We start from the raw sequence: 20,143 nt of genomic DNA, 5'->3' as shown, positions 1-20,143 counted from the left end.
AGCACACCTTCTTGGGCAGCCGCAGTGAGTAGAGCAGGCAAGGTGCGGAAATCAGTTGGGCTGCGTGGGTGGGGATCAGCAAGCCAGAGAGTGAGATTTATAGGACAGGATAGCGCCAGGGTGGGTTGGTGGGCCCAGACAGTGGTTGGAACTACTGGTTCGCCTGAACCGGTCCGAACTGGCAGCAGCCCAACTCTGCCTTGGTGGACTAAGAAGCACTGATGATGTCGTGTCCCACTCCTCCGCTGACGGCCGGGTCAGGGAAATCCGAATCAGATGTGCCTCTGCAGCTCTGCCAAAGTCCTAGCAAAGTTCTCAGGGCAGGCAGGAGACCAGAAAGTGACTTCAGCAAGATATGTTTAGACTTTGCCTGACTCAGAGAATGCCAGAAAGCAAATCCTTTATATAGGCCATGGGGTGTGTCTCCATGACTCAGCACTTATCCAGGCCTGCCCCTCCCTTCCTTCTGTTGCCTCCGCCTATCAAGTCTTCTGACGCGAGGGTCACTCCAGTCGGCAGCTGTTGGCAATTGACCTTCCTCAGGCTCACATGCTGTGGAGGAGGGGGAGGGGTCTAGTTGCTCCGTTTGCCTGGGCATGGAGCCAGGGCTGGGGCCGGGAGGCATACTAGAACATTCCTCCATGTTCGGAAGCAGATAAGAAGACCCCGGCTGAGGTGAGATTGGACGAAACACAACAGATGGTGTTACCTAGTTTGGGTAATGAAATGTTTAAAATGGCCTGGTTGATTATATGGAATATATGGCATTCCCTGGGGTCTTGTCCAACACTAGTGTTCAAAAGCATAAATACTCTTCCTGCGTTGCTTCTTCAAAAACCAACATTCACTTCCATAGCGTCTCACAGGGAATATCATTCCTTGCAGTAATTCTGATCTCTGTGGGTAGAGATATATCACAGCATCTGAATATCTTTTCAAAAAAATAAATAAATCTAAATTCATCTAGTTTAACTTAAACATATTTATTTAATGTAATCAATTTATAAGATGCCTCAATCACTGTAGCAGTTTTAGGCATCCTTTTACAAACAACAGCAACAAAGAAAATAGTCAGTACTAAGCTTAACACCCCGCATTTGGGAAATAACCAGCATAAATGCAAGCAATTGGTCTGAAAAAGTGTGGTTACAACTCTCCCCACTGTCGCATGGTGTCCTGAAAGAGCCAAGTCTTTTCAAGTATTAGGGCCATCTAGACATTTTTGGGGGTGGGGTGGGCATGGGACTGCTGTGCCTGAAGCAAGAATGGCCTCAGAGAAGACCTGTGTCCAAGGCCCAACGAAGTAGCTTTGTTTTAATGATGGAACTTTAATGATGGAATGATGAAGCACTCTGACCCTGCAGAATTTACTAGTCAGACAAAAGCAATCTGTAAGGAGAAATATAAATGTTGGCTGCTCTATAATTAAATCTCAACCTAACATAAAAATGAATTCCAGCTGACTTCCTTTCCCTCTCCTCAACCTTTATAGATCCACAAAACAGCATGCACAAAGAAAGGGAAGTCTGTCAAGGGAAAATCAGTGTAATGATGGTAATGATTCTTTTCCTATGCATGATATAAGGCTCTGTGGAAAAACAGTGCTTAGGGAGGCTTTTTCTGCCTGTTTTTCCTGAGCTCAGAAATTTAAAAAGTAGAGTTTATTCAAAATTTGGACAGCTTGTAGGGGAGGAAAAATACAAACTAAGCCAAGGCCTAAGCAGTTGGTGTTTAAGGCAAACTCCTTCTGAGAGGCAGATTCATTGAAAGGAAAGGAATCAACATTTGAAGCGAGATGGAGGGGAGACATTTGCCTCCAGAAATTGTGAATGCTCCAACAATTTTTAAGAAGATGTTGGATAACCATTTGTCTGAAGTGGTGTAGGGTTTCCTGCCTAAGCGGAGGGTTGGACTAGAACAGGGGTCTCCAACCTTTGCAACTTTAAGCCTGGAGGACTTGAACTCTCAGAATTCCCCAGCCAGCAAAGCTGGCTGGGGAATTCTGGGAGTTGAAGTCTACCAGGCTTAAAGTTGCTAAGGTTGAAGACCCCTGAACTAGAAGACCTCCAAGGTCGCTTCCAACTCTGTTATGTATTTATTTATTTATTTATTTATTTGATTTCTATACCGCCCTTCTCCCGAAGGACTCAGGGCGGTGTACAGGCAAGAATAAAACAGACGGTACAATATACAATTTAAAATGCAGTTAAAAAACTTATTTTAAAATTAGCCTAAGAAGTAAAATATATAATAAGCTAAAAACCCCCATTTAAAATTAATTTCTAAGAATTTAAAAAATTTGTTAAAATCAATTTAAGCCAGCCCCGCGCGAATAAAAAGATGTGTCTTCAGTTCGCGATGGAATGTCCGAAGGTCAGGTATTTGGCGTAAACCCGGGGGAAGTTCGTTCCAGAGGGTGGGAGCCCCCACAGAGAAGGACCTTCCCCTGGGGGCCGCCAGCCGACATTGCTTGGCGGACGGCACCCTGATAAGTCCTTCTCTGTGAGAGCGTACGGGTCGGTGGGAGGCATGTGGTAACAGCAGGCGGTCCCGTAAGTACCCAGGCCCTAAGCCATGGAGCGCTTTAAAGGTAGTAACCAACACCTTAAAGTGCACTCGAAAGGCCACAGGTAGCCAGTGCAGGCTGCGCAGGAGCGGTGTTATATGGGAGCTACGCGGAGCTCCTTCTATCACCCGCAGCTGCATTCTGACTAACTGAAGCCTCCGAGTGCACTTCAAGGAGCCCCATGTAGAGAGCATTACAATAATCCAAGCGAGAGGTAACGAGTGCATGAGTGACCGTGCACAAGGCATCCCGATCAAGGAAGGCGAACTGCCGAACCAGGCGAACCTGGTGGAAGGCCCCTGGAGACGGCCGTCAAATGATCTTCAAACGACAGCCGCTCATCCAGGAGGACACCTAAGTTGCACCCTATCCTTTGGGGCCAATAACTGCCTCCAACAGTCAGCGCGGCTGCAGCTGACTGAATCGGGTGCCGCATTCACAGCCACTCCGCCTTGGAGGGATTAAGCTTGAGCCTGTTTCTCCCCATCCAGACCCGTCACGGCTTCCACACACCGGGACAGCACTTCAACAGCTTCATTGGGGTGGCCTGGGTGGAGAAGTACAGCTGGGTGTCATCAGCGTACAGCTGGTATCTCACCCCAAAGCCACTGATGATCTCACCCAACGGCTTCATATAGATGTTGAACAGAAGGGGCGAGAGAATCGACCCCTGCGGCACCCCACAAGTGAGGTCCCTCGCGGTCGACCTCTGCCCCCCTGTCAACACCGTCTGCGCCCGGTCAGAGAGATAGGAGGAGAACCACCGCTACACGGTGCCTCCCACTCCCACTCCCCCCACCCGGCGCCGCAGGGTACCATGGTCGATGGTATCAAAAGCCGCTGAGAGATCTAATAGGACCAGGGCAGAGGAATAACCCCTGTCCCTGGCCCTCCAGAGATCATCCACCAATGCGACCAAAGCTGTCTCCGTGCTGTACCCGGGTCGGAAGCCGGACTGGAACGGGTCTAGATAGACGGCTTCATCCAGGTATTGGGGTAGCTGTCGCCACAGCACTCTCTACAACCTTCGCAGCAAAGCGAAGGTTGGAGACTGACGATAATTACCCAAAATAGCTGGGTCCAGGAGGGCTTCTTGAGGAGGGTCTCACCACCGCCTCTTTCAAGGCGGCAGGAAAACCCTTCCAACAAAGAAGCATTGATAATCTCCTGAGCCAGCCTCGTGTCACCTCCTGAGTGGCCAGTACCAGCCAGGAAGGACATGGGTCCAGTAAACATGTAGTGGCGTGAAGTCTCCCCAACAACCTGTCCACGTCCTCGGGAGCCACAGGGTCAAACTCATCCCAAATGGACTCAACAAGACGTGTCTCATCCCTCGCTTGGATCATCCCAATTTCGGTCCAGACCATCCCGGAGCTGAGCGATTTTATCGTATAGATAACCACTAAACTCCTCAGCACGTCCCTGCAACGGGTCATCCCGCACCTCCTGATGAAGGAGTGAGCGGGTCACCCGAAACAGGGCGGCCGGGCGGTTATCTGCCGACGCAATGAGGGTGGAGGCATATGAGCGCCTCGCCTCCTCATTGCCACTAGGTAGGTCCTAGAATAGGACCTAACTAGTGTCCGATCAGCTTCGAACGGCTGGACCTCCAGGTGCTCTCTAGACGTCTTCTCCGCGTTTCATCTCCCTCAGCCTCGGAGAACCAAGGGCCAAACGAGATCTGCGCCGGGTCAGAGGTCGCAAAGGCACGACACGGTCCAAGGCCCCAGCCGCGCCCGCTCCCAGGCCGCAACTAGTTCCTCAGTCGTGCCGTGGGCCAGATCCTCAGGAATGGCCCAAGCTCCGTCCGAACTTCTCAGGGTCCATCAGGCGCCTGGGACGGAACCACCGATAGGTTCCGTCTCCCTGCGATGGTGGATGGCGGTTCGAAGTCTAGTCGAAGGAGAAAATGATCGGACCATGACATCGGTTCTGTTACTAAATCATCTAATTCCAGATCATTTAACCACTGACCAGAGATATAAATCAGGTCCAGTGTGCCTCCCCATGTGCGTGGGGCCATCATTTACCGAATCAGGTCCAAGGCTGTCATGGAAGCCTGGAACTCCGAGCTGCAGTCGATAGCAAGCCAGCCGATGGCAGTTGAAATCCCCATGACTATAAGTCTGGGGGTCTCAACCGCCACAGAGGCAAGTACCTCCAACAGCTCGGGCAGGGCTGTGGTCACGCAGCAAGGAGCCAGGTACGCGATCAACAAGCCCAACTGATTCCTATGGCCCCACCTCACGTAGAGGGATTCACAACCGGCAATCTGAGGAACAGTGACCTCCCTCGGTTCTAGATCTTCCTTAATGACAACCGCCACCCCCCCACCCCTACCTTGGGCCCTCGGCTGATGAAATGCTCGGAAACCTGGAGGGCACAGCTCAAAGAGGGGAACCCCCCCCCTCCGGACCCAACCAGGTCTCCGTAATGCCCATAAGGTCCGCGGACTCCCCCTGAATAAGATCGCAAATCAGGGGGGCTTTATTAGCCACGGACCGGGCATTACATAACATCAACCGAAGATCCATATTCTATTTGTCCTGTGATGGAAGGGATACTCATTTTCATTAATGTACCCGGAATTTTCTCTGTTCATCTACTAACATCCGATGCCTTCCAGATGTATTGGACACCAGATGAAATGACCATTGTGGTGAAGGATAATGGAATAGCATTCATCTGCAGTTGAACAATTTGGGAATATTGACTTCAGTTCTCCATCATCTGTGATTTTTTTTTAAAAAAAAAATTACCCGCCATGTTGACACTCATGATGGGATAGATTAAACCTGGGACATTTTGCATGCTGAGCTGATCCCCTCTGCTCCCCTCCTTTGCTTATCCTTGAAGAGCCCTTGCCAGCCACACTGAATCAAATGGACGAATAAATGTGTTTGTAGCATAAGACAGTGTATGAAGGAACTAAAACTCATGCCCATATTTTACTTCTCGGGTATTTTGAACCTTGCTAGAGCTCTAGCAGTCCAATAACAGTGACTTCATAGTGGCGACTTTTGGATAAAGGAAACCATTGACATGACCTCTGCTGTCTTTTAATGCCACTGTGAGGGAGAGAGTATAACAGTTTCCAGCCTGGCAATGACACCAAGAGTCATTGTAGCTCCATCAGCTCTGTAATCCAGGCTTGGCACCTCCATCTAAACGCAGACTGAGCTCCATTTAGACTGCCTATTCCTGCCTGTCTACCACCTATTTCTTGCCTCCAGGGTATCACGTTTAGCATTTGCCTGCAGAAAATGTTTTCTCTACTCCCATGTAGCTTTACTTAAAATATTTCCAGAAACTAGACTGTAAAAGCACTGTGCTCACCTAGGAAAGAAGTGATGAAATAGGAAAAATAAATGACATACTTGTTCGCCCCCAGTCTTCTCTTTTTTGCCCAAGTTAGGTAGATGCGTACTCTGAGTTTAAAGAATATAGATCTCCCTAGAGGAGAAATGCTGCATTTTTAAGAGATTGTGGCAAAAGCCACAACATTTAGCTTCTGAGAAACTCAGCTTTCAGAGAACAGAAAACACATTTATTTCCCCCATGGTAAATATGGTGTATTTGTGGCAGGACCTGAAAAAAATAATCTGTCTGCTTATGTGAAGCAGCTCCAGGTTGCACAAGGCCCAGAAAATGCTTTTGTGAGGTCTTGCAGCCTCCAAAACGAGTGAGAAAGCAAGCCTAGTTTTGCACACTTTTTAAAGCAGGGGTCTCCAACCTTGGCAACTTTAAGCCTAGAGGACTTCAATTCCCAGAATTCTGGGAATTGAAGTCTTCCAGGCTTAAAGTTCCCAAGATTGGAGACTCCTGTTTTAAAGGGCCTTCTTGCACGACTTACAGAGAGTCCGGAGGCTTGTCATGTCATTGAAAATGACATGGCATGTCAGAGGTTTGCCATCATTGGGTTAAGAAGACTGGAGTAGCTTAAGACCAATAAACAAACTCATGGAGATTGTCATTTTTCTATAAACTGTAAGATTGTCTTGTTTTGCAGTACAGTAATATAGTCGCCTTAACTGAGTATTATGGATTTTTTTATTCCATACTTTGATTGTGGCATATAGCATGTTTTTCTATCCCATTCTTGGAGTGAGATTCTAGACAGCGACTGCCAATCACAGATATAGGAAATGAGGCTCTATACCAGGGGTGTCAAACTCAATTAGATTGAGGGCCACATCAAGGTTGTGTTTGACCTTGGGGGGTGGCGTGGTTGTGTGGTGGTGGTGGTGGCCATCACGACATCACTCGGGTCAGGGATGCCTGTGATGGCCCAAACACTCTGCCAGTGAAAACAAGCTCCCGAGCTCCATTTTTGGCTGCGACAGCCTCCTGCAACCCTCTACTAGCGAAAACAGAGCTCTCCCAATCTCCATTTTCGCTGGCAGAGGCACTGTGGGTCGATCCTTTGCTATTTCCAGGGTGGCCTTGCAGGCCAAATTTCAACACCCCATGGGCCGGATCCAGGCCGCAAGGTTTGAGTTTTACACCCCTGCTGTACAGCATTTAGTAGGACAAAAACATCTTCCTGATGCAACTGCCAGCTTCAGAGAAGGATTTTTTTCCCCTCAGGCAGAGGTGGATTTCAGCAGGTTCGGACCAGTTCTGGAGAACCAGTAGCAGAAATTTTGAGTAGCTCGTAGAACCGGTAGTAAAAATTCTGACTGACCCCGCCCCCATCTATTCTCTGCCTCCCAAGTCCCAGCTGATCGGGAGGAAATGGGGATTTTACAGTAACCTTCCCCTGGATTGGGGAGGGAATAGAGATTTTACAGTATCCTTCCTATGCCACACCCATAAGCCACGCCCAGCAAGCCACACCCACAAACCAGTAGTAAAATATTTTGAAACCTACCTCTGCCCTCAGGGGTCTATCAGAGAGGAATGGGAGAAAAATGACCCAAATAATTATCTGCCCTATCAGTTGATATTTTTGTGTTGTAAAAATAAAAATCAATCACCCAAATTCAAAAGTGAATGAAATGTCACTTTAAGTCTGACTCTCAAAATGGATTATTGGATGAGATGAGCAAAAATTATATGCTGGTTTTTCCATTCTGGTGTTTCAGACAAATCTTTGCCTGCAGGCTGATATTATTTTGACAGAATGCTTTAGAGGACTGCATCCATTTAATCTGAATAATTACATTAGTATTTATTAGCCCCATATTGCAGATGGAGATTTGAGGCTTAGGGGTGGTAGTAAGACGATATTCTGACTTCATAATAGAAATGACACATGAACCAGGAAATTTACTAATTTATAAACAATCCCTGAGCTGCCAAATTAAATCCAAAAGTCTGGTGATTACATGGACATACCAGTTTTTTTTCTTGTCAATATGACAAAATTGATTTCCTATTGCATTTTCTGAGATGTTTTATCACTTCCAACCTAGTCTGTAGACTTGGGATTTCCTCCTGCCCAAATAATAGCCAAGTGTGAACCTACATAATTTGGGCAGCTAAATGATTCTAGTAACTAGAATATAGCACTGGGAAGCCAAGTATTTACTTTTTTGTTATTTATTTATTAAATTTTTATCCTGCCTGTATTACTTTTGTTATAAGTAATACAAGGCAGTGAACATATCTGATATATTCCCTCTTTGTTTTTCTACACAACACCTCAGAGAAGTGAGTAGGGCTGAGAGAGAGAGTGACTGCCCCAAATTCACCCAGCTAACTTTCATACCTCAGGCAGGACTAGAACTCACAATCTCCTAGTTGTTGGCCAGCACATTCACTACTATACCAAACTGGTATTCAAAATGAACTTCGGAACTTCGGATTCTACTAACATAAGTATTAGAATTTGTGGTTGTTTAGTAAGTCATGTGGTTTGCCTCTCTTGTTTTTTGTGTGACAAATTAATAGAAGAAAAAGAAACAGAAGAGCAGCCAATGTGAATTGCATCAAATTTATGCACAAGCATATACATTTTTGGCAAGCAACCCAAGTATTGGCTCTGGATCAAGTGTGCCAGTGGGGCTGCATATGATTTTGGGAGCACATTTCTAGATTAGTTATATAATGTGTTGGATATCAAGAACTGCAGTGGCGCAGTGGTTAGAATGCAGTGCTGCAGGCTACTTCTGCTGACTGCCAGCTGCCTGCAGTTTGGCAGTTCGAATCTCATCAGGCTCAAGATTGACTCAGCCTTCCATCCTTCCGAGGTTGGTAAAATGAGGACCCAGATTGTTGGGGGCAAGAGGCTGACTCTGTAAACTGCTTAGAGAGGGCTGTAAAGCACTGTGAAGCAGTATATAAGTCTAAGTGCTATGCTATGCTATATTGGATTCCCCTGTCTAAGATTAAGACCTTTTGCTAATAAATTTACTGCTTATAAATCTACTCTTTAGATTGCATGATGCCCCTTGCAGTAGTAGGATAACCTGCCATGCTGCTTTATCTGTGTACAGGTAGCCCTCAACATAAAACCATTCATTTAGTGACCATTTGAAATTACAACTGGAATTTCACTGGAAAAAGTGACTTATTACCATTTTTCACATTTATGACTGTTGCAGTGTGCCCATGGTCATGTGATTAAAAATGTGTGGCAATTGACATGTATTTGTGATGGTTGCAGTGACCCAGGGTCATGTGATCACCTTTTGTGACGTCCTGACAAGCAAAGTCAATGGGGAACCAGATTCACTTAACAACTGTATTTTACTGTGTAAAATGGAGCAAAACTTAAAAATAGTTTTGCTTAGCAATGGAAATTTTGGGCTCCATTGTGGTCGTAAATTGCAAATGAGGTTGATAAAATGAGGACCCAGATTTTTGGGGGCAATGTGCTGACCCTACAAACTGCTTAGAGAGGGCTGTAAAGCACTGTAAAGCGGTATGTAAGTCTAAGTGCTATTGCTAAGTGCTAAATCAAGGCATACTTTTACATTGCAATTGACGGAGACTATGACCCCTTACATTTGGAATATCCTTGTCTTCATCCAGAACAGGGGTGTCAAACTCACACTGTGATGGCAGCATCATGTAACGTATCGGAACTTCCCCCCCTTCACTAAACTGGACATGGGCGTGGCCAGCATGTGATGCACCTGGGCCATGGACCAGGAGTTTGACAGCCCTGATCCAGAAGGTTGTTCTTATTTCCAGACTGCCAAAGGGCCGTGGTAGCTCAGGCTGTAAGAAGCCTGTTATTAGAACACAGCAGCCTGCAATTACTGCAGGTTCAAGCCCGGCCCAAGGTTGACTCAGCCTTCCATCCTTTATAAGGTAGGTAAAATGAGGACCCAGATTGTTGGGGGGGCAATAAGTTGACTTTGTAAATATACAAATAGAATGAGACTATTGCCTTATACACTGTAAGCCGCCCTGAGTCTTCGGAGAAGGGCGGGATATAAATGTAAATTAAAAAAAAAGTCCCAGTGTTTTGCTTGGCGTGTTTGTGTACTATGCAATGCATCCTGTGCTGTATTACTTTCTGAAGCAGATTGTATTAGTCAACTGTCAATTTGTAATTGGAATGTCGCCTATGGCAATGGACCTGCTTTGTACCTATTTTGTAGAATAGAAGAACCTCTAAATGAATTCAGCTAAATAGTTATTGACCAGAGCAATAGCTGATCATGACACAAAGAAGAAGCAAAAAATGAAGGCTTCATAAGAAAATAGAAATGGGCATTTTTATGAAGGGAGAGTTTTTGTTATTTCCATCTGGAACCAATGACAAATTGTAGTCTGGGAACTCTAAATTGAAAATTAGTGTTTTGGTATGAACATAAAAATCTGGAGCAAGCATCAGGCTTGGTCATTTATCCCTTCTACTATTGGAAGGTTTCAGAAGCTGCTCTTTCTTCTTTAGATTATAGTTTGTTGACGAACAGATTCCAGATCATCTGTGGCTAATCTTGTTTGTTTGAAATAAATTTCAAATGGTAGGTTATGACAACAGCTCATTTTAATATGGTAGGCTGATAAATTTTAAACTTGCTACATTAAAAAAGAGAGGAATAGAAATACACAAAGTTTAAACCCTCTGTGGTATATTTTTGTCACTTTAAACAGAGTTTCTTGTTCGACTATGGGCTCTGTTTTATCCCTTCCTGCCTCATTTCTTCTTTTTTAATAATAATTTTATTAAGAATTAAGTTAAATAGTTAAAGACTAATAGAAGCTATAAAAAAAAGAAAAAAGAAAAAAGTGAGTGTGTATGTGTGTGTATCTATCTATCTATCTATCTATCTATCTATCTATCTATCTATCTATCTATCTATCTATCTATCTATCTATCTATCATCTAATCAAAATATAATGTATATGTAACAGAATAACAGAGTTGGAATGGACCTTGGAAGTCTTCTAGTCCAACCCTCTACTTAAGCAGGAAAATGTATACCATTTTATACAAATAGTTGTTCGGTCTCTTCTTAAAAACCTCCGGTGTTGGAACACCCACAATTTCTGGAGGCAACTCATTCCACTGATTAGTTGTTCTGTCAAGAAATGTCCCCTTAGTTCTAGCTTGGTTCTCTCCTTGATTACTTTCCATCTCTTGCTTCTTGTCCTGCCTTCAGCTGCTTTGGAGAATAGCTTGACCTCTTCTTCTTTGTGACAGCCCCTTAGATATTGGAAAACAACTATCAAATTACCCTTGGTCCTCCTTTTCATTAAATGAGGCATACCCAATTCCTACAACCATTCTTCAGATGTTTTAACCTCCAGTCCCCTAATCACCTTTGTTTCTCTGCTCTGTGCTCTTCCTTGAGTCTCAATATCTTTTTTATATCGTGGTGACCAAAACTGGATGTAATATTCCAAGCGTGGTTTTATTAAGGGATTATAAAGTGATATTAAGACTTCATATGATCTTGAATCAAAACAGATCCTTTAAATCTTGTCATTCAGTCCTGGTCAGCAAAAGTCCATTAAGGGCTACCAGAAATAATTTTTTAATTTTGATCAAATAAACCACTTTTTATGTCTTCCTTTATTTTTAATAAACTTGATTTTTAATCCCTTTTAATATTGTAAAGCTAGTTTTTAAAATTTTTGTTTTGTCCCTTCTCATAAAGTTCTCCAGAACTTTAACAGATCTGTTTTGGAAATCCAATATTAGGAAGTTATCCAAGTTGCTTTTTTTGGTTTGACATTTGTACATTCTTTTTCATTATTAAGACATCAGCTGCTTTCATTTGTATATCCAGTTTAACATCTTTTTCCACACCATTCTTGTAGCTTGTCAGTTTTTAAATCCACTTCCAAACCAGATTTGGTCTTGTCTGGTAAAACTTGTTCATCTTCCAGAACATCTTTTAAAATCAGTCCATTTATAATGGTAGACACTTTTAAAGTTAATTTCTGGATCCATATGTCACAAATATGCTACAGTATGTTCAATGTTAAAGTATTTTTCTCCATTCCATGTTAGTAAATCAAATTTAAGCATACTTTCCCTTTAATTGTAACTTTCAGTGTTTTCTGGTTCCTTCTAGTGTCCAACTCCAACATTTAATTTCTCATCCTATCATGTTTTCTTTTAAGAATTCCAAAAGAAGAGCATTTTCCCATGGGAAGGATTCTTATTAATTTCAAAATCTTATTTCAAATTTATCAGGAGCCCTAGTTTATTTATAACTTTTCAAAATCAGTGCTATTTACTGTTTATTCTTTTTTTAAAAAAGAGACTTTAAATATTCTTACTTATCTTTAAATTTTCCTTTTCTAAGGATTAAAGGAAGCTCTTGGTGCTTGTTGTAAATTTGTTATTTGGAAGGTTTTTAATTTTAAGCAGTTAAAAAGCAATATCCAAAACTGCTTAAGAAATGAAGCTTGGCAGAACTTTGTGTCCATAAGGCTACACTGAAGCTGGGGACTTGGTGGGAATCCCTTGGCTCCAGGAGCCCACTGCAGGCACCTCAATTCCTGCAGCTTATTCACAAGGAGCAGCTATTAGGCTCTCTCTTTTATCTTGGCCAACCAGAAATCTCTGTCTAGCTGTGAATCTTGTCGCAATGCTTCAGAGGTCGAGCTCTGGTCCGTGAATCCTCACTGGAAACCCCCATTCTCTCATTTCTCCCACAGATTGTGATATCAGAGACATTGCTTCATTTCTTTCTACAAAAAGAAGAAAAAAAATGCATTCATCTGAGACAAAGGTTTCTGTAAATGGCATATCTTGAAGTTTATAAAGTTTAAAATAGGAATTTACTTAGTAATTTAATTACTACGGAATTATTTTCCAGTCAACTTTTCTCTGCTCTGGTTGCATATTTAGAGCTCATCAATTTACTCATCTGTTTGTCTGGGGTGGTGGTAGTGGTAATTGTTTCCGTAAATCGGACATTAAACCATACTTGGAAACTTGAGGATTCCTAAGTGGTTCTACTGTGCATTTCTCTCCATACTAAACTGACTTTGAATTATGTTGAGTGCTCCTTCCCCTTTTACAATGGCTTATCAGAATGTTTATTTTGGGTCTGGTTGCAAGTTCAGCCACGAGGAATGGCTGTTGGAAATCACTGAGTCACCTTTCCAGAGAACCCTATTTTCAGACTATTTTAATGGTTGCAAAATGTTACACGTGATGCGTTAGATTTATATTCACATTTAGCCATCACATTTTTTTAATCAAGAAGAATAGGAGGGAGCTTTTTATAGAAGGCATGTGATGGGGTGACGTGAATTTCAGCAGATATTTTTGGAATTGCTATAAAAGGAATGAAAAACAAAACTGCCAATTCTGCGATCTTTGAATAAAGAATTGTTAAAAAACATGACCTTTTTGTGGAAAACAAATACAGTACTGATTTTCTTTAGTAGAAATATAATTGCTTTGGGTTGTGTTTTTATTTAAACTTCAAAACAGTGGCAAAGAGATTTGAGCCATAACTTTATATCTATATCTCTTTATATCTATACCAGTGGTGGGTGGCTACTGGTTCGCCCCGGTTCGGGTGAACCGGTAGCAGTGGTGGCGGGAGGCTCCACCCACCCACCCAGATGTCATCAAATACGATCTGAGCATTTGCAGAGGTGACATGCGCGCAAGTGAGGTGAGCATGCGCGCACGCGCAAAGCGGTAGCAAAGGTAAATGAAACCCACCCCGACCTATACATAAGTATCAAACTGTTTTTGACATATTATAAGTACAAGGATTCTAACACAGTCCAGGTAATCTTTGATGTGTGATCACAATGGAGGCTGAAATTTCCATCATAAGTCATTGTGTGTCCAGATCTGATTTTACAACCATTCTCTATCAGTACATTTCTACTACCATTTTATTTTCCAATTTTGGATTTGTAACGATTGGGGGGGGGAAGTAGACAACAAGAAGATTTAAGAGGAGTGGGTGTTGCTCCCTTCTTGGAAGCTTTTACTCAAGTTGTAATTATCTGAATGTGCTTATATATCAGTATTATCTACGGTTAAAAAAACAACAACCCTTCCTTCCCCTCCAAATCATTTGGCTTATTTTTTAGGGTCTAAATGCTAGGAATGCCTTAGAAAATGCATTAATTTTTACATACTCCAGAGGAGCCTTCCTCACATAATATTTCCCTAGATACTGAGATTACAATTCTCATAATCCTTATGCAGAGGTCTATATATTCATAGAGGCAATGACAATTGTAAAGTCATCCTGCTTAGAACACAGGGTAGGGAACATGGTATCACCTAGATCAGTGTCAACAAACCTATGGCACGTGTGCCAGAAACGACACACGAAACCATCCCGCGAAGAATGCGTGGCCTCGCTGGCTCCTCTTCCGCATTCCTGTGATCACACGTGCACCGGTCAGCTGGCTGTCATGTGTGTGGGAGTGGCGGAACCTGGAAGAGTGGCGTTCCAGCATACATGTGCAGGCTGGCACCCGACTTTCCGGGTTGACGTTGCACGCTTACACAATGGCCAGCTGTTCGTTGGGCATGCTTCCATGTCGGTATCCAGGTGTTTGAGTGCTGGCTCACGCCTGTGCGATGGAACACTGCTCTTCTCCGTGTGCGAAGGCCAGCGGGGCCATGCATATCTCGCAGATGTTTTCACGTGCCACTTCGGCATGCAGGCCGGCACGCGGGAACATCAAAGATTTGCCATCATGGACCTAGATGTTTTGGGATTGCAGTTCTTATAAAATCCAGTAAGTATGGCCTGCAATTATTTATTTTGAAAATTGTAATCCAAAATATCCTTGCTGTAGAGAGTGCTTTAGGATATCAACCACTTGAGGTGTAGACACATCTTGACTCAAGATGTAAATTTGTATGATCTTAAACAGTGCACACTGAACTTTTCTTTGAAATATTGTGTGTGAATCTGAAGTTTAGCAATCATGATGTTCTAACTTTTAATGCAAACATACCCAATTGTAGATTGATTGACATCTGGGTGTAGTGTTTACTTTTGTTTGTTTGTTTGGGGGAATGGTTATTGATTAATTTATATATGATTTATATTTGCAGTGGTAAGTACAGTATATTTATTGGCTAACCTCCAGGAGTTTTCGTAGCTTACAGTTCTTTACCAATCAAATACAGAAATATTGTTTAGGTCCAGGTATGAGAACTTAAGACTTTGCCACCTGTTCAAAAGAGATGCTTCACAAATGATCATGTAAGTGTATTTGGTGTATCAAAACTCCCTTCAAAGTTTCCATAATGTTTTTGACACTGCGTAGACAGCCCTTTTGCTGAGATTGTCAACAAAAACAAAATAATTGTGGGTGCACATGCAGACAAGTAGGGACAGTTTTCCAAAGAAAACTGTGCATTTACCCATGCCTGTGCGTGGGTAAATTCAAATGCTTTCCACAGCAACAGCAGATATATGGGATTGCTGTTAACATACATGTTTTCTGCATGGGTATCCATGGGGTTTGGGGACCATATACTGAAATGATCGCAATGTTGTGATGCAGTCTCCACCACTTTTGTAACCGCATTGTGATGTGACATGCATGTAGATAAGGGAAGTGCTTATAGTGCAACATAAAAACATTTGTTTCATTGCTCGGATGAACCTACCTCGTTGGACAAATGCCTTTATTTTTTGTGGTGAAATCCTGAACTCCGATCCAAATCTAATTCTTAGCATCCACACTAGGTCTTATTTTCCAGGTCATTGTCTAATTGTTACTAATGGGGTTACATCTAATATGGCCTTTTTATTTCCAAAGCGCATTTGACAATTTCTCCCTTTCTTTTCTCTTTTTTGCAGGTGGACCTGGAACCTGAAGGGAAAGTATTTATAGCAATAACCCTCTCAGGCAGCTTCACCGAAGGTAAGAGGTATACTGTACCTTTTCTCACTAGTCTAGTAATTGTTACTACTAATACTTCCACACACCATAGCATGACTTTAAACTCCAATTGCAACAGATGTAAAACCTGAATAAACAGAAGAATGTTATAATTGCCAAATTATGCATGCTTTGTTGGAATGGAGAAAAACTTGCATTGGACATCTTCAGTAACCCTTACATTGGGTTCAGAACACTTATCTTCATAATAGGATAGCTGAGGAACAGTGGTTGGCTAAGACCCTACTAAGCAGATTTGTAATTCATAAACAATGACCTGGGGACTTGCTCACATATCTAGCTGTCAGTTTACCTCTTAGTTGGGCTTTTTGAAACTTCCCAGACAAACCACAGGGTGTGGTTAATTTAGAATCTTTATTGTACCCTAGACCAGAGGTGAGTTTCAGCAGGTTCTGACCAGTTCTGGAGAACCAGTAGTGGAAATTTTGAGTTGCTCAGAGAACCAGTAGTAAAAATTCTGACTGGCCCCGCCCCCATCTATTCTCTGCCTCCCAAGTCCCAACTGATTGGGAGGAAATGGGGATTTTTCAGTAACCTTCCCCTGGATTGGGGAGGGAATGGATATTTTACAGTATCCTTCCTCTGCCACACCCACCAAGTCACGCCCACCAAGCCACACCCACAGAACCGGTAGTAAAAAATTTTGAAACCCACCATTGCCCTAGACTGAAACCATAGCAACATTTTTTTAACTGCCAAAATAAGCTTGCCCTACTGTCTTATGCCCTCTTCAGTGCTTCTTTCTCCTACCTTCTTTGCAAGTTAGCAAACACATTGTATTGCGTTTATCACGGTTAATGTGAAATTGCAATTAGTTAGTGATCTATTTGACATTTGACATTTCTCCATAAGGAAACTCAAGTTTCTCCTGACTAACCCCCTTGGCACAGGCCATCTAGAAAACGGTGAGGACAGCTTTCTTCTGGAAGGCCTTTGGTGATTGAAGGTCGTCTTGCAAAAGGGGTTGGATGAACTTTGATGGGAGTTTTAGTTATGGTGATTTTTTTTTTGAACTGTTATGGATTGTTCTACCCCAGATGTGGTATCCTCAATAATTAGTGTGGACCTGCTTTTTTGCAGGCCTATAATACCCTTGATGATGTCAGTTTGTACTTTTTGCCTTACTCTGTAGCCTTTTCATTCATACTTATGCCTACATCTTACTTACTTCCAGGTCTTCATCAATGCCACTCCAAAAAGTTCAGGCTATCTTCTTTCAGACTTACCCTTTGCTTTCCTCTTAATTTCACAGATACAAGTGATACCTTCTCCCCCCTTCCTTTCATTTGTTAATTCACTCTTCCATATGCCATTGCTAGAAAGGTCATTGATTGATTTCCATCACCAATCATAGCTTTGATGAATGGAGGCTTTCTTGTGATGCATTTCATTTATTTACTTACTCCTACCATTTGCATCCATCTCCTTTCTTACTCGTTAAGTAAGTTAGAGAAGCTATGGATTTGGTTACCAGTCTTGGCGTAAAGCCCAGGTTTTCCTCAAGCACACATATGATATTCTATGCAAGCCACAATCTCTAATTTAAAGACTACCTTGCAATATCTTGCAGTTCACTTTCTACTAACTTGGAGATTTACTTGGAGACACATACCATTGCTCTACATCTCCATTTCTTATGGAAAGAATTATTTAAAGGAGAGCTCCAAAATAATTTTTATTTCCCGCCCCCATCCCCCATTTTTCTGTAGCAGATCCTGAACAGGAAGGGACAAACTTTTACAAAAGAAAGGAAGTCGACAGGATGATGTGCTTGTGGACAGCCTGAATGTCATTATTAGAAAAAAAGAAAAATGATGTTTCTATAAAAGAAAAAAACCCCTGTTATAATTTAGAGATGGGATTGAGTTAAAGGTTTTTGCCCAAAGCATGAATTCTCCATATGAATCCAAACTGGAGAAAAGCATTTCTACTTCCATTCTTCTGCTTATGGGAGAGCGCGGGAGAGGAAGAAGATATACAGTAAACAATGTGTAACCAGAGAAACTTGTATTGCAGTCTTATTTCCATATCTCACTACAGCATGCCACTGCATTAGCCTGGGATGGGCTTTCTTTGGCACTGGGTTCCAAATCCAGGATGTTGCAGGAGAAGAAAGTTAGTGACTCAGGAGGGGAGCAGCTATTTTGTAAAGACACAGGAATAGGCGGTGCTGTTTTCAGTTCAGTATAAGCCCAACCCTTCACTGTGTTTGTTGAAGAAAGCTGCTGAGTTGCTGTTTGAAAACGAAGCTTTGTGTATGCCATTCAATTCAATTCAATTCTATAAGGATCGAAGGGAGTATAAAGAGATTGAAGGCTGCTGAGTCATCGCAACCTTCTGCAAAGTTTTGATGTCAGACAGTTGCAATCAACAAAAGTCTGGATGAACTTGAAACCTGGAATAAAACAAGTTTACAAAGGAGGGATGCATAAACTACAGCTCCATATGCTCCCTGCAAACACATGCTGCTAAAAATGTGTAAGGAGTAACACAGGAGGAGGAGAGTTCAGACCCACATTTGAAAATGCATGAAGTGGCCAGGCCTGTTGGCCTTTCATTTAGAAGCAAAAATGTGTGGTTGTGTGGTTATTCCGGGGAGGTGTTGCAAAGGAGAAGCAGCCTCTGCAGAAAGAGCTGTGCTGCTTCGGGGGTGGGGTGGGGGCAAAACAGGAGGTGCTGTTAAAAGGAAGAAAAACAAACTGGCGTCCTGGTCATCTTGTGCATTTTGCAAAATTGGGAGTATTGAAATGCTAGAATGCTAGACATAATTTACTCCTGTTTATCCTTTGACCTGCCAGGATGGATCTGGGACGAAGAAAAGTCTCTAGTTTGCTCACTTATGCAAGTGTGGGAAATTTTTGACATGGGAAACCAGACTGTGAAGAGAACAGAATAGAATGGCCACTTCCATATTGCCAAAAAGAAGAAAAAGGGGAATATAGTTTGCATGAAATTTTCTTGTACAAATTTTATATATGGGTACCAAATGAGAAGTTATTATTATTATGGAACAGAAATGAAGACATCTTGCCCTAGTAGGGCAAAGACTGAAAGCCAGCGTTGTCGCCTTCAGTTTCCTTCTATAGATGGGCCACATCAAAATCCAGACTTGTACTTGTCAGCTTTTCAAATATAGAATTAACACTTTAGAAGCAGGATGGTAACCACTGTAGAATCAAGCTGAATATATGTGGCCATGCTTTAACCAGTAGCTTAATTATTTCCTTCTGCTTGCTCTATAACTTCACCTATGAAACAATAAATGGCTACCAAGCGCTTCAGTGTGGAAAACTGAAGGCTGAACCCAGAGACATTGGCAGTAAGCAAAACTTGTCCTTGTTCCTGAGCCTGGATGGCTTGACCTCAACCCACATCAGCAGGGAACTTGCTGGCTAATTTGGGGTGCTATTTGTGAATACAGAATGGAGATGTGCAAGTTCTTGCAGGGTCCCCTAACACATCCACGTATATCAAATCTCTTAAGAAGGGACAGGTCAGCCCTTCCAGGTAGGCCAGTGGTGAAATGCTCCCAGTTCGCACTGGCTTGCCCGATTAGGTAGCAATGGCAGCTGCTGGTTCGGAGGACCATTAGCAAAAATCCTTGGCCCCGCCCCCTACCTCTGCTGAGCTGCACCATCAGCAGAGGGTTTTTTTTTACTTTTAAAAGTTTTGCTTCAGCCAAAAACATGCCTTTAAAAGTAAAAAAAAACCACTCTGATGATCGCGGGGCTGAGCAGAGATCATCAGAACACTTTAAAAGTTGTTTTTTTTTTAAAAGTCTTCAGCCGATGGGGAAAAAAAGGAAAAGGGGTGGGGGCTTTAAAAGGCTCCTCTGATCATTCCAGCTGAGTTCCTCATCACCAGAACCTTAAAAAACATGTTTTCTACATGTTAAAACAATTATTTTAAGAGGTTCTGGGCTGCTATGAGGGAACTTCAGCTGAGATCATCAGAGGAGCTGACTTTAAAACTTTTTTTCCTCTGGCGATCCCTCCTGATCCTAGCAGGCTTTTAAAATCACTTTTTAACAGCCCCCACTTACAAGAGCCCCCACCCATGCCCACCCAATGCCCCCTCCTCACTTACCTATAATTACTGCATATTGCTCCTTTCAGGCTGGCAACGCAATGCTTACTTCGGCCACTGATTACAGTCTGCTTTGACTTCCTGCTTTGCTGAATGAGGAACTCCGGGAGTTGAAGTCCACAAACCTAAAGCTACTAAAGTTGGAGACCCCTGATCTAAATAAATAAATAAAAATAATAAAATAAA

General features: G+C 42.8%; 1 protein-coding gene across 1 annotated transcript in view; it reads left to right on the top strand.

Moving 5' to 3' along the window:
- Nucleotides 1-20,143, top strand: part of PRKCH (protein kinase C eta) — a 113,437-nt gene that overhangs the window by 26,600 nt on the left and 66,694 nt on the right. The window contains exon 2 of the mRNA XM_058162924.1: nucleotides 15,769-15,832. Within this exon, the coding sequence (XP_058018907.1) occupies nucleotides 15,769-15,832 (64 nt within the window). The remainder of the gene's footprint in view (nucleotides 1-15,768; nucleotides 15,833-20,143) is intronic.

This window comes from Ahaetulla prasina, chromosome 1, assembly GCF_028640845.1.
Source record: "Ahaetulla prasina isolate Xishuangbanna chromosome 1, ASM2864084v1, whole genome shotgun sequence".
Taxonomy (NCBI): domain Eukaryota; kingdom Metazoa; phylum Chordata; class Lepidosauria; order Squamata; family Colubridae; genus Ahaetulla; species Ahaetulla prasina.
This window is presented reverse-complemented; position numbering and strand designations above follow the sequence as displayed.